Below are 15,246 nucleotides of genomic sequence, written 5' to 3'. Positions count from 1 at the left end.
ATGTGTGTGTGTGTGTGTGTGTGTGTTTTACAGGGTGAACCAGTCATGCCTGCAGTCTCCCTGTGCATATCTTCCGGGGGGAGGCGGGGGAGGTAGTGGGTCAGAGGATCCGTTGCAGGTGAAGATCCAGGCCTTCGATGAGAAAATGGTAGAGGAGGGGGAAGAAGAGGAGGTGGAGGAGGACTCTCCGGCCCCCCAGCGACGCTACAGCCTGAGCCAAGCCATCAGGGAAGAGAGACGAGAAATGAGATTCAACAGGTTGGTTAGTACTGTATGTAACATGACATGGCTCTGCTGAGTATCTGCTGAGTATCTGAATGAATAGTAACAATTCCTTTTTATGAAGAATACCCAGCTAGAATGGTTTTTGTTCCAAGAATGTTTTGAGAATGTTATGATGCACTGTTTTTTTGTGGCACATTTTTGATTTTCCCAGAATGTTATTTTAGAAAAGGATATGATTTAAACCCCTTATTTAAATGTTTTGTAATAAAACATTTAGTTAAAATATGTTAATTTCATTAGAACTAACGTTAGCCAATGTGGAGGGAACGCTAGTTGGGTAGACTGTTAGCAATTTAAATTAAAAGAATGAGGTGTCCGCACTCTGCTAATTCTCCGGTACTCTACAACTACTGCTCTTCTAAAATTTACGAATGCTGTTTCATTCTTCCTAGACAATAACATGTTAACTGGTGCAATATTCATAGATCTCACTAAGGCTTTTGATATGGTCGATCATGCATGCTTCTTGACAAATTAAATGTGATAGGCCTTTCTAAAAACTCTCTTCTCTGGTTTAATTCTTATCTTCACTGTAGACGTCAGCGTGTTTGTTTTCATGGTTGTATATCACAGTCCTTAATAATGGAGAAAGGTGTTCCTCAAGGTTCTTCCTTAGGGCCTCTCCTATTCTCTTTATTTATCAATGATCTTCTTCAAATCTGCTCAGACTGTTATATTCATCTATATACTGATGACACAGTGATCTACATATCTAATCTATCTGTCTCTAAGATTCAATCTTACTTCTTACTGCAATCCAACTTTAATGCCTTTCAACTTTAGTTCCAATGCAACCACCTTCTACTGAATAAGAGAAAGTCATATGGCATACGGTTCCCCACCAGATCAGCTACATTGCCTCATGATAACAATCCCTTTCACTCAAATTCGTAGACGATACACCACTTGTACAAGTTAATGAACTTAAATATCTGGACCTTTGGCTTGATTCACAACTTTCTTTTATGTATCCTATTTACCTATTTTCAAGGTATCAAGATCAAGTGTAACTTACGAATATTGCATCACTATATAAACCGTTTTATTCAAGTCATTAGGTTAAGACTTGTGTCATAGTTATATATATACTGTATGTATTTCCTATATTATACTATACGACTGTTGTTTATCAAAACACATGTTGCTTTCAATAATATTTGCAGATTTGTGCTGAGATGTCATTCACTACTCACCACTTTGTATGTATGACTAACTGAACTTATTATCATCAAAAGCCAGAAGACAGCATCACTTATTATTTCAAAGTGTGCTGCAGGTCGAAAGCACAATAAACGTATGGGAGAATTAGCAGAGTGCAGGCACCTCATTTTCTTCTTGTTGTATCCAGCTCCTGTTTGCCCTGCACCTCAAAAAAGGTACAAAAGTCCTACAGTTTGATTTCAAGTCCATTACGCTGTTGTACAAAGCCAAAAAAATAAACACGTCACTTGTCTAATGCTTTTTGACTGTACTGCTGTAAGCTGAGAACATTGATTCCTGTTGCACATGTTTCTGCTGCAGAACTATACAACCATTTTGTCCTAAGATGACATTAGTTTATCTTGTATAAATTATTGACATATAGGATAAATATCCATATAATAAGAAGAAGATTAAACAAAGAATCTCTTTGAATCAGGGTGTTAACTCACCTTGTCAGTGCTAACTGTTTGTTATCTGTTGTGTTAGTTATAAAGCTAATATAGTCTTGTAGACCGTTGAAAAGTGTCTGTTAGCATGTTAGACTTGTAAATGTTGCTACCTTACAAGGTACATTGGGCACAACTGAAGTTTAACGGGAACTAGAGTACTGAATCCTTTTAGTGCAATTTGTAACTAACGTAAAGTTGGCCAAAGACAACAAAAAGATCTTCAAGCAAAAGCAGACACTGATTACAAAAGATCTGCCATGCATTGAAATTTAGACATTTTGCAATGTTTTTTTATGTCTTTTAGTTGTTACAAAATCATTGTCAACAATTTACAAATGCCTACAGAATCCTGCAACAAAACCAAACCCTGGACATTTTGCAACATTTCTTTTTAAATTTTCTGGTCTCTCTTAGGTCAAAGAGCCTGGCTCTCCACGCTGTGCGCTCACGCTCCATCAACTCAGACACCGGGGAGGACGGTGAGGGATTGGAGCCAAGCCCAGACCACATCTCCTCCAACACATTGGTGAATTCACACTCAGAAAACCAGGAAGCACTGACTGCTGAGATGAAAGTGACGGGTGACGGTGCGATGCCCATTACCGCTGCCCTGGACAAAGGGGTCAAAGAGGCTGAGATAGATCCAAGCAGAGAGAAGGAGGAGCAAGAGGACGCCGACAGACTCTTTATCCATTTAAGAGACAATATGGAGACGATCACAGAGTTCTGTCGAGACATGGTGCAGCAGATCCCCGTACCAGAGCAATGTGCAATAGAAGGTAATGTGAACATGACAAACGTCTTTGTCTGTGCATGCTTTCTTTGAGATCAGTTCCAGAAATAATTTGATGACAGTGTTATTGGTGCATGCAGTAGGTGAAGAACAGTGCAGTACACAGAGAGACAAAGGGAGAGTTTGTGTAACTTGCAGAACCTGAATGAGATTACAGTCAGATGTGGTGGCTGGGTTGATTAATGATGTGGTATAATTCATTGTTGGGACCAAGTCATATTTTCCCAAGTCCCAGTAAGTCTCAATTAATTTGGTCCAAGTCTCGCACAAGTTTTTTTTTTTGGGTCAAGTCAAGTCAAATCAAAGGTTATGTCAAATCAAGTCAAGTGGAATCCTTAATTAACGCAAGTCAAGTCCCCAATCAAGTCACGTTTTACATTTTTAAATCCAAAAGTGATTACTGGTGGCACAGACGCAGCTGTTGTTGTGGTCAGGTCCAACCAATGAGGCTTCATCAGGGGACTTTCATGTTACATGTTGCCAAAGCAATGACTTTTGACAATCCCACAGCGGGGGAGCTTTTTAGACAAAGTCAGACAAAAACGCGATGACAAATTATATTATTATATATTTAACAGCTTACATTCAATCTTATGAATACACGCAAGTAATTGGAGTTGTCATGCCTCAAGTCAAGTCAACGGTTTAAGTCATTAACTTACAAATCCAAGTCGCAAGCCATCAAAACAGTGACTCAAGTTGACTCAAACCCAAGTCACCAAGTGTAAAGTCCACATCTCCGGTATGAATACATCTCCTCTTCTCCTCTTTCTCCCCACTTTCACTCTTTACCTCACATAAACACCCATACATTAGCCCCAATCAGTCAGGGAATAATTTTATTTTAATTTTATTGCTTTATTTTAATGTGCTGATTAGTGATTTTTAATTCCGTCCAGAGGGCGTGTGAGAGGGATTTTTCTCCTTCTACCCCAGTTTTAGGTATAGTTCTCCTATAATTTATATCCTGTCTGGCCCAACAACTCATATTGTAAATTTTATATTTGACGTTTTGTGAGCTAAGAGCTGTGTTTTTTTAGTTATTGAGGGCCATTAGCCAAGCTGGGGAAGAGGATCATATGATTTTCCTGTGGAATATCTCTTTTAGGAAGTCATACAGTTTGGCAGTATTATGGTTTGATCACTTTGAATGACTTCAGTCACCTACAGCATATACATAGTTTCACTTTATTATTAAAACTTGTAGGAGATATCCAGGATGGCTTTATAGTGTTGATTCCTTTAACCATCTTGGGGAATTGGGTAGTTATTTAGTTATTTTGTTACATGAGAAGATTGATACAACTCTCGTTTTTGTCTGCCTAATCTAAGCCTACACCCAGCAGCCAGTTAGCTTACCTAAAGTAATTTAAACAGAGAAACAGCTAGCCTGGCTCTGACAAAAGGTATCTGCCTACCAGCACCTCTGAAATTCATTTTTTAATTCGTACAAAACTAAATTATAAAAACAACAATTTGCTGTTTTACAGAGGATTTATTTGGCACACTATTTTTTTAGCTGGAAGCAGTTATTTTGGTTAGCATTCATGGCATAAAATAAAAATGAAGCGCTACAAAAAGAAAACAATATTTTATTTTGATCTAGCATATGATTTCCTTGTGAAGCACAGAAACTGGTTTCTTCTTCCTGGCTGAGATGTGGGAATTCGTGGGAGGTGGTGGTGGGAGAAGAAGACATTTTCTGATGCATGCTATGAATCAATCTGTAAAAATGTTTCCAAGGTTAATCAAGTCCATATGTGTAAGGGGCATAGAGAAGCACACCCGATAAAGAGAGCGAGCTGGTTTAGCTTGGGAAAGTGAATGATTGCCATTTTTATGTGTTTGTGTGACAGATTCAAATCGAGGATGTGTGGCCAAGCTGTCGTTCTCCTGTCCTCTTAAGGGCCACTACTGTCTGTACGCCAAGTCCTGCTTCAACCTGACCAGCCGACAGCCTCATCTTTGGATACACATCATGCTGCTACATCTACAGGTGCACAGCAAATCTGGTTCTGGTTTACTAACTGAAGTTGTATTACATTGTAGAGCAGAAAGGAATGTTGTGCCCTTTTTGAAAATCTGGAATTCTTTTAATTTAGCAGGAAAACCTAATGTAAACTTTACTTGATTCTGATTCTGATTCTTGTCATTTCTGGGAATAAATGAAGAGTTTTACAGCTGAGATAAATATCCTTATTCAAATGCATAATTGCAAACAAGAGTAGCTTTATTTTCCCAACTTTTTTGTCCTTTTTGCCCATACTTTTCCTCTTTCTCTATCCAAACCACATCTCTCTTTTATGTAATTTAATTTGTTTCTTTGTTGTTTTCTTCTCTCTCTCTTTCGACCAGAGTAAGTCCAGTGTTGCTCTGTGCTCCAGGGATGAGTGTGTCCAGAAGCTTGCCTCCATTTGGGAGAAGACACAGTTAAAAGGTGCTCACAGCTTCCTCATGGCCATGACACAGCACACCACCCCAAATGGGAAGGTACTGGATCACTGTGTGTGTGTGTGTGTGTGCGTGTGTGTGTGTGTGTGCGCGCGTGTGTGAGTGAGTACGTGAGTGTGTGTATGTGCATGTGTGTGCGTACGTGCATGAATGAAGTCAGCAGTAGTGAAAGAACATAAATACAACTCTTCAACATAATAAAGTGTAAAAGTTCAACATCTACTTTGTTTAACTATAGAATGCACTAAATGGACACTTCTGTATACAAGGCCTTTGCTCACCCCTGCTTCTCATCTTAATCATTTATAAGTGTGTGGATGTGGGTGTTGTTCCATATGCTGCCCTTTCATAAAGTGACAAGCTAAGTGGTCTCTAGGAGATAAATAGACCCACAAGAAAATACAGCTGTGGTTTGTTTTGTGTGTTTCGTGTGTTGTGGTAGCAATCACATGGACAAGCTATGGTTACCATATGGAGCAGGAACGTACCAATTATTTATAAATACACACACACACTGTACGGAGGGCAGCAGTGGCAGAGGAAGTACTGAGATCTGTTACTTAAGTAGAAGTACTCTGTTACAAGTAAAAGTCATACATTAAAAATGTTACTTAAGTAAAAGTATGTTTGTATAAACAGGTAAATGTACTTAAAGTATTAAAAGTAAAGATACTCAATGCAGAAAAATAGCCCCTGTCACTGTTATACTGTTACATATTATATCATTAGATTGTTTGGTTTGTTAAAATTTCCCAAAAATGGAGAGAGTGACACCTTGATAATGCTTGTTCAGGTCAACAGTACAGACGTTAGCTTGCCTATAACATGGCATTAAAAGCGCATTTTGGATTCTTCATGAATCAATCGCAGGCTAAAAAACCTAATAGACCCGAGTCAGAAAACCCAGCAACTGTAACCGAAAGAAGTTGCAGCAGCACCTCTAGACCTGTCACTCCCACAGCAACCCTGCTAGCAACAGACGACGAGGCAGCTAACTTTTGATTTAATTTAATTCAGTGATATGTTTTATACCCTTTTTATTTTGTGGCTCAGTGTTTGAACTTGTAGCAAGCCTATTCTATACCATGGTAGTTTGGTAGTTTAATTGATGACAAAAGCATTCATATTTTATGTTTTGTATGTAAAAATCTTAATTTATAAAGTTGTTACTACAGCTATCAAATAATTCTAGTGAAGTAAAAAATACATTATTTCCTTCTGAACTGTCTTGGAATAGAAGTAGAAAGTGGCATGAAAAGTAAAAAAATAAAGTACAAGTACTGCATATTTCTACTTTAAGTAAATGTACTTTGTTACATTCCACCACTGCAGGGCAGGCAGACTCATGCAGTGTGACACTTATCAGTTCAAAGATGGTCGTAAACATCTGCTTTTACTGTGTTCACTGTATCAGTCTCCAGTAAAACCTCTGATTGACCTGCTGAGCCACCAGGAAAATGTGCTTTCTGCTGTTCTCAACAGGCTCTAACTGGACCATTCGTGTTGCTCAACATTATCAAATCCACCTATTTGCTTCCTTACGAGTTTGAAGAGAAAATCAATGACCGTTGCATATCTGTAGAACATTAAATAAATATGTGATGATTAGAGTTGGCATTATAATATCTAGTGATACCAAGTGATACCACCCCAACAAACTTGCCAAGTATTTTTTTAAGTATCTATTTACTTTATATGGGTTCAGTTTTATTTTGCAGGGGCACACCAAGAAAATCCACAGATAATAGTATAGGAGATTTACTGGAGAGAGGAAAGAAGAAGACCATGACCTTTCCCTCCATCCATATGCTTTGCATTTCCTGTTTGCTTTAATTCCCTCTTTATTAGTTCTCCAGCTTTACTCCTGTCACTATCAAATCAGAAACACATGTAGTGGAAGACAAGGAGAGAAGAGATGCGGCTTGGAGTAAAGCTATATATATGGGAAAGAAAAGGTTAGTGTTCTGTTCTGACAGGGAGATTTAAAAGATTTAAAAGTTTAGTAGTTTTTATTGGCAGCTTATTCCTGTAGTCCTTGTTTTTTCGCCCAGCAGTTTTCATTGCATTAGGGTGGCACCTAAATCATGCAGTTGTTGCCGTGGTCCTGCTCCGTGCCATGCTGCACTGCAGTGCCCTGCTACACCCTATAATGCCCTGCAGTGCCCTGCTATGCTATGAACTACTATAACTAATATTTCTAGTCATAGTTCCAGTATCGTTATTGTGACTATTATTGCCACTACATCACACCCCCAACCGGGACCATACCAAGAGCCTGGGTCTGTCCTGAAAGGAAGTTTTCCTCACCACTGTCACACTAAATGCTTGCTCTTGTGGGAATTAATGATATTGTTGGAATTTTTTGAAAATTATAGAGTGGGGTCTAGACTTACTCTATCTGTAAAGTGTCTTGAGATAACTGTTGTCATGATTTGATACTATAAATAGAATTGGATTGAATTATGACACAGAGATAATATAAAGCTGGCGTGAGCAAGAGAGGGATGGAGGGAGGTAAGAGCTTTTAGGGTTGAGCAGAAAGAGATGGTTGTGAGATACTCGGGAGGAAAAGGTTGAGAAAGATACAATAACAATAAAATGCTAATGGGTTTAAAGCAAGAAACCTTAAAAAAGAGTTAAAGAAGCAACCAGGTCAAGAAATATGAAAGATATAATTAAGACTAAACTTAAATGAGCCCCACAAAATCGGACAGCTGCACCATCATTGCATCAATCACAACAGACATAAATCAGTACAAGGGAGGAAATTGGAGGTTGAAGGATGAAAGTAAAGGACTTTACGGAAAGAAATGTGCAAGATTTGGAAAAAAGCATGCAGGCACTGAGTGATTAAGATAAAGCATGAAAGAAAAAGGGAATGAGATGTGTCAAACTTTAAAGAGGGAATAGGAAGAAAGGGAATGAGAGAGAGTTGAGAGTAAAAAAAAGATGGTTAAAGAAGAGGAAAGAAATAAGTATTATAGGAAAAGCAAAAAGCAGAAAGAAAAAAATCTGGAGAGATAAAACATTGAAGGAGGAAGACGTGAACATGCGGACTGAAAAAGACAGGAGGATCTCGGGAGTGGGAAGAGGTAAAATAAGAAATTGCAGAGTAATTTTCACAGAGGATGTGGCAAGAGAAAAGAGGAAGACAAAGAGGAAATGAAGGAAGACATGGCATGAGATATGATGGGAGACTGGGCTAAAGAAAGAATGGTGAAACAATACTTGTCAAGTATCTTCCTTCTCAGGCTTCCACTTTTCTCAGAGTGAGAGCGTGGGGATAAAGTTTGGTAGAGTAAGAGGATTAAAAGAGAAAGAGATAAGGTAAAGACAGAGCCGAGACTGAGATTAGATAAAGACATTAAGGGAAGGAACGACACACAACAGGCAGGATGGGAAGATGAATGCAAAAGCTGAAGGAGGAAATGGACTTTTAGGATCTGGTTTTCATATAAGAATTATTGCCTCTGTCTGTGCCTGTTTGAAACAGCTGATTTTATAAATACTGTTTTAGAACATCCTAATGCCGAGAAAGAGCTGTGGATGAATGTGAAGAGAGACAGAAATAAAGCCTTGTTTATTTCCTTCATCCACTCCCCTTTCCAACACTCCCACTTCTCATCCACTCACCTTTCTCCTTACTCACACTGCCCTCTCTACTCCTCTTTCTGCCTCCACCTCCCACTGTCCTTTCTGTTTTCCGGGTAAGTTCATTCAGGAAACCTCCATAAAGCTTCTCTGTCAACTTAACCACAAACAGTTAGATTAGGGTTATGATAGTAGCTGTTAATGTAGCCTGGAGACATGCATAGTAAGTAAGTAAGTAAGTTATTATTTATGTAGCACCTTTCACAGACAAGAGGCAAGGCAAGGCAAGGCAAGGCAGCTTTATTTGTATAGCACATTTCAGCAACAAGGCAATTCAAAGTGCTTTACACAAAATCAGTTAAACAGATAAACACAAAGTAAAAACGTTAAAAATCACAAGCATTAAAAACCGGTAAAACACATGAATAGACAGTTAAAAACAAAGGAAAACATAAACACAAGAATAAAATTTACAGTGCAGCATAAGAAAATTAAAAATGATTAGTCATTTAAAGAAAGGCAGCATCAAATAGAAAGGTCTTCAGCCTTGATTTAAAAGAACTGAGAGTAGCAGCGGATCTACAGGTTTCGGGAGTTTATTCCAGATATGAGGAGCATAGAAACTGAAAGCTGCTTCACCCTGTTTAGTTCTGACTCTGGGGACAGAAAGCAGACCTGTCCCAGATGACCTGAGAGGTCTGGGGGTTCATAGTGTAGTAGCAGATCCAATATATTTTGGACCTAAACTGTTAAGTGATTTAAAACTAGCAAGAGTACCTGAAATCAATCTTTGAGACACAGGAAGCCAGTGTAAAGATTCAGAACTGGAGTGATGTGATCCAGTCTCTGGTCTTAGTGAGGACTCGAGCGCAGCGTTCTGAATCGCTGCAGCTGTCTGATTGATTTTTTAGGGGACCTGTAAGACCCCGTTACAGTAGTCAAGTCTACTGAAGATAAAGGCATGGACAAGTTTTTCCAAATCCTGTTGACACATAAGTCCTTTAACCTTGATATATTCTTAAGGTGATAGTAGGCTGACTTTGTACAATTGTCTTAATGTGGCTGTTAAAGTTCAGGTCTGAGTCCATGACTACACCAAGAGGGGTCACAAAGTGCTTTACAGTAAAAACAAATAAAAACAGCAACACATAAAATACTAAGCCCTATTGTTAATTAAAAGCTTGTCTAAAAAGATGTGTCTTTAGGTGTTTTTTAAAAGTTTCCACAGAATCCAAAGCTCTCAAGGCTAAAGGGAAATATATATAGATCTGGTAAGCTCACTTTCTAACTCCATTCCCCTAGTTATAGTTTTCTTTTTCTTGTACTTATCAGAACCAACTGACGCCAACTAAAGTGACATTACTTGAGGCCAATTGTCAGACTTCAAAGCTCTCTCTGGAGTTCCCTTTTTAAGAAGATTTCAGCAATAGGTGAGACTACAAAAATAGCAGTGGAAGTATCCCACCCCACAATAAAAAATAAATAATATATAATAAAACAAAAAAGCTCTTTTAAAATTGAACACGAAAACCACAGTGGCTTTTTTCTGTTTCATATTTTGCAGATTCATTACAGCTCTCAACCGCTGCTGTTGTAGTCTGCCTGTAGTTGTAATCAGTCATGTGCAGTTACAATCTTACTACTTGATCAACTTATAATGCTGATCTGCAAACAGCGATCGAGGGAGGGGGTGGGAGGTGCAGAAGGAGAGGAAGGCGGCATACTGAAAGGGTAAAGGGGGTTACATGAGGATAGATGGGTTACGTTCAGGCTCACATAATCCAGCCATTGTCTCTCATCTCTTCAGTGAAACCAGTTCTTGGGTTCCGATGGATCAAATATGGGCTTGTGTTGTCCACATCAGCCTGTTGCCCAGCTGCACATTTGTCACTCTAAACACAATGACTTCTTCCCAAAGGCTCAATCAAACTATATACAAATCATTTACACTGTGCATTATGGCCTGTCTGTGGTGAGCCTGGCACACAGACTTTAGTTTGATGCTTTCTGGTTTTATGGTAATGGACTCAGGAAGCAAACGCACACGTGTGCTATCCTACTCATTTAATTGAATGATTCACTTCTTCTTTAGTGATGCAGCAGATTTGGGCTCTGGGTCATGTTCGCTGATTCATTATCTCTTACACATTGTTGCTCAACTTCTGACTCACATTCTATCTTCCATCGTTATTCTGCTTCTGTCTTTCCTTTGTTGCTTTTGAGAGCTTAGTTGATTTAGATCATCTTTGCTTTGTAATCAGCGAACAATGTTAAGGCTATTTTAATTACCTTGGCATTTACTGGATTATCAGAAACTCTTAGTGATGGACCTCCTAGGGGTGGGGGAAAAAATCGATATACCATAGTATCAGAATATCTTCTAGTGGCTATACTGTATCGCTTCACGGATGCCAAGTATCAATCTTTTATTATATAAATAAATTGCACATTTTGGTATTAGAATAATTAAAGCAATTGTTTTTTTCAGTCCACTAGATAGGGCAGTTGAGTTTATTTGTTTTCCGAAGAGGTCAGCTTGCAAGAGGAAGTTGGTAAAATAAAGATAAAACAGATGTTGACAAAGTTTTCCATTGGGGACATAATCTAAAGTTAGAAAAAGGTAATACATTGCAATATATTGCAGAATATCACAATATGATTAAAATCATAATATCGTATTGTAGGGCCTCTGGGGACTCCCACCACTAGAACCTCCAGAGAACTGTCATGTGAATCGGCAGCTCCTTTTGGCTTTACAGAGCCTTATACGGAGTTTACGCTCATTGTTACCCTGAAACTTTGCTGTTTGGTTCTCTCTCAGCGCTTCTATAGCGTTGTTTTCGGCCGCAGCAGGCAGATATTTTCAGTGAAAAAGCTCCCATAAACCAATTGCACACCACCTGCTCAGCTTAGACTTATAATTTTTGTTTGTTATAAACAGAAACTGAGATGACCCTGATGGCATCATTTGAGTTATTTTCTCAGACTTAACTGTAAAAAGCTCTCTCCAGAGCCACATGAAGACATTGTACAAACCTCGTGACAATTAAACGGAACTTCATGTGTAAAATTGGTGAGAGTACCGTTCGGTAGTTTAATCTATAAAATGCATTTCATTTTATAATCTCATCATGTGTCAGGTGTTTTTAAATGTGAAATTCTGGTATGCAAAGTAATAAGTAGTAGAGCTACAACTCTCAGGTAAATGTAGCGGAGTAAATAGTACAATATTTTCTTCTGAAATTTTGTGAAGTAGAAGTATAAAGTAGTATAACATGGAAATAGTCAAGTAAAGCAGAAGTACCTCAAAATTGTACTTACGGTACTTAAAATGTGTAGTTTCCACCACTGTCACCATTTGTGGATATTTTAATTTCTCACTCTTGTTTTCTCTATCCATTCTTTCTTATACATTCCATTTCTTTCACCTCCAACTTTCTGTCTTTCACACTGTCTCTGTCTGTGTTTTTGAGAAACAAAATAAGGATTTCTTACAGTTGCAACATGTGGGTTCTAAGGACAACTCATTCCCCTGAATCGTAATGGCCGTCACTCTCTGCCGCACATGGCCCTGGTTTATCAGTATCCATGGGCAAAGCTCTTTCACCTCAGTTATTTATGTTGTAACAACACAAAGAAAGGCTCTGATGTCATGATGAATCTAAATGCTCCACTCCATCATGTGCGGTTGTTTGTGGCCAGTACTGTGTGTGTGTGTGTGTGTGTGTGTGTGTGTGTGTGTGTGTGTGTGTTGTCGGGGTGTGTGTGTGTGGTGGTGTGTGTGTGTTGTGTGTGTGTGTGTGTGTGTGTGTGTGTGTGTGTGTGTGTGTGTGTGTGTGTGTGTGTGTGTGTGTGTGTGTGTGTCTCTGTGTGTGTCTGTGTGTGAAAAACAGCTCATTAACAAAGGACTGGGTTAGGGCACAGGTCAAAAGGTCAAACACATAGTGGCTCAGCTATTGCAACTACCTTTTTTCTTATACTCTTTAAATACAGCTCCTCTGGGCGTCTTAAGTGAGTCTAACTTTGCCGTGGTGAAATACTACTCTCGTTTTGAAATTAATCATCAGAAAAAGCGAAAGGATTTTAGAGAGAGAGTTCAAAGAAATTATGAGGCAGGCAAAATACTCGGCTTTTACTTTGAAATACTTAGTTAGGTTAGTGGTCAGGATATTTAAACTGTGAAATCAAATTGAGAGAATAGGTTAAAGAGCTATCTTATTATGAACACACCCACAAAAAAATACTGTGGGTAAGTATATACAGTATGTATGTAGAGTATGAAAACACACACAGGAGAATGACTGCTTCTTTCTCATGAAGACTGACAGTAATCCATCATCATTCTTAAATGTTCCTGTTTTTCTCCAAAAACAGCCTAAAATTAAAATGAATTATCTCATGGGTTCAACTGTCACTGAAGTGTGTTTATGTGTATTTAAAGTGAAGTAACTCTTACCATGTGCAGAGGGTCTTCAGGGATTTGTATTGGTTTCAATTGCTTTCTATTTCTGACACACAAACACACACACACACAAACACACACACACACACACACACTATGCACAGTTGCACAGTCCATAACTGGAATGTCAAGATTTAAGGTACCTCTTAAGGATCACTTATCATTTGTGTGTATATGCTTTGAATTGTGTGTGTGTGTGTGTGTGTGTGTGTGTGTGTGTGTGTGTGTGTGTGTGTGTCTGCATAAACAGCAGCTTTACAAAGAGTTTACAGGCTTCTGTGGGCTGGTTGAAACACTCCTTGAAATTCCAAAATTCTTCTTTCTCTTTAAAGCATTTTGGATTGTAGAAAGTAAAAAGAACAGCAGGTGGACTCTGAGCTGGTCCACAGGATCAGGATCAGTGCTGATGCATCAGTTTGTGCTACTGTAAATAAACTTTCCTTTGTTTTTTTCATCTGGGTACACGAGTTGTCTAAGGTGACACAATAAGAGTGTACAATGCAAACAATTTGAGCAGAGCCCCTTTGGTTTACAAAAAACTTAATCATGCATGTATCCAATACACTGCTAAAGTTGGTTAAAAAGACATTTAAAGTGTTTTGTTCAAGCTGTATTTGAGAAGAGGCTGTCTCTGCTGATCAACATTGACAGATATTATATAAAGCACAAGAGTACACTGGACAAAATATTATATAAATTATTAATTTAGTCCTAAACTGTGTGTGCACTGTGCAGCTGTAATATGCAGTGAAAAAATAGTATTGGATGGATCAGACTCAGTATTGGAAGATTACCCATTTCACATTTTTACCGGTCATGGTAAAGCCAGAGTGCTACAGTACTTATACCATTAACGATGGTTGTGTTCTATTCTAGTGTCCCAGTAAGCTGTGAGAGTGTGACTGGGAGCCAATATGCACAATACCAGGACCCTGATACTGTAGTATTATTTACACTTGTATTTTTCCTACTGTGACATGTCGAATTGTCTTCTGTGACTAAAGGCTAACCCTAACCCTCAATATTAATAAAGACATACCAAATAAGAACTTTAAATATAGTTACAGGACATTAAATGAACATTCTGATACTTTCTCATACTATCCTTCTGTATGTCTTTAGGACCTGGACAGTCTCCAGATTCAGCTTGAGGAGGTGCGTTTCTTTGACCTGTTTGGCTACAGTGAGGAAGAGGGAGGTTGGCTCTGCTTCATGTGTAACAACCCCGAGAAGGCCACAGGTACACACACACACACACACACACACACACACACACACAGACACACTTAAACACACAGACACAGACACTTAAAAGCAGTCTGAATTATACATAACCATGATTACAGTGCACATAGTTTAGTGTACACTCAGAACCAAGTTGATTTTATACAAACAAACAGAGAAGTTTGTTTTTGTTCTGTATATCTTGAATTTAACAGGACAAAAAGTGAATTGATTGATTGAATTATGATGAAAACACAGATGGATGAACTAAGCTCATGAAAAACATTACATTTAAGGCCAAAACAGTATTAAAAAAGGTAAAGCAGAGCGGAAACACAAGTAAAAAATTCAGGAAGAAAGAATGTGATAAATTGACCCCCTTTGTCTCACATATTCTCTCATTTTACAGTCTGTTTTCAAATGCTTAAGCACTACACACAATTAGTACAACCACACACACCTGAGACCCTTTGCTAAATGAAACACTCTATACACTAATTTATAAAAAAAAAACATATTTTGTTACCATATGAAACACACATTTCATATGACTTCATTCATTCTTTTTGAACCAGTTGCTGTTGGTAACCTAAAACATTTTTACAGTTTTTCTCGATTGTTTACACACGTTTTCTGAAAGAATACCTCATATTCTCAGAACTCTACACACAAATCCAAAAACACACACACATTGGGCAAAACCTCTCAATTCTCCTGCAAAATGAAACTTTACATTCAAAGCAGTGTTATTTCTTCTCAAAATGGTATTTTGTTTTCAAATGACACAC

The 15,246-nt window shown here is 38.3% G+C and overlaps 1 protein-coding gene across 3 annotated transcripts in view; it reads left to right on the top strand.

The window, feature by feature from the left end:
* veph1 (ventricular zone expressed PH domain-containing 1) overlaps positions 1-15,246 on the top strand; it is a 92,039-nt gene that overhangs the window by 44,826 nt on the left and 31,967 nt on the right. For all 3 annotated transcript variants that reach the window (XR_004331294.1, XM_032511560.1, XM_032511571.1), the window contains 5 exons: positions 34-258; positions 2,352-2,716; positions 4,587-4,726; positions 5,086-5,220; positions 14,357-14,474. Coding sequence is in view for 2 of the 3 variants with exons in the window: in XM_032511560.1 (XP_032367451.1) it covers positions 34-258; positions 2,352-2,716; positions 4,587-4,726; positions 5,086-5,220; positions 14,357-14,474 (983 nt within the window). In the remaining variant the exon portion in view is untranslated. The remainder of the gene's footprint in view (positions 1-33; positions 259-2,351; positions 2,717-4,586; positions 4,727-5,085; positions 5,221-14,356; positions 14,475-15,246) is intronic.

The sequence above is a fragment of the Etheostoma spectabile genome, chromosome 3 (genome assembly GCF_008692095.1).
Source record: "Etheostoma spectabile isolate EspeVRDwgs_2016 chromosome 3, UIUC_Espe_1.0, whole genome shotgun sequence".
Lineage (NCBI taxonomy): Eukaryota > Metazoa > Chordata > Actinopteri > Perciformes > Percidae > Etheostoma > Etheostoma spectabile.
This window is presented reverse-complemented; position numbering and strand designations above follow the sequence as displayed.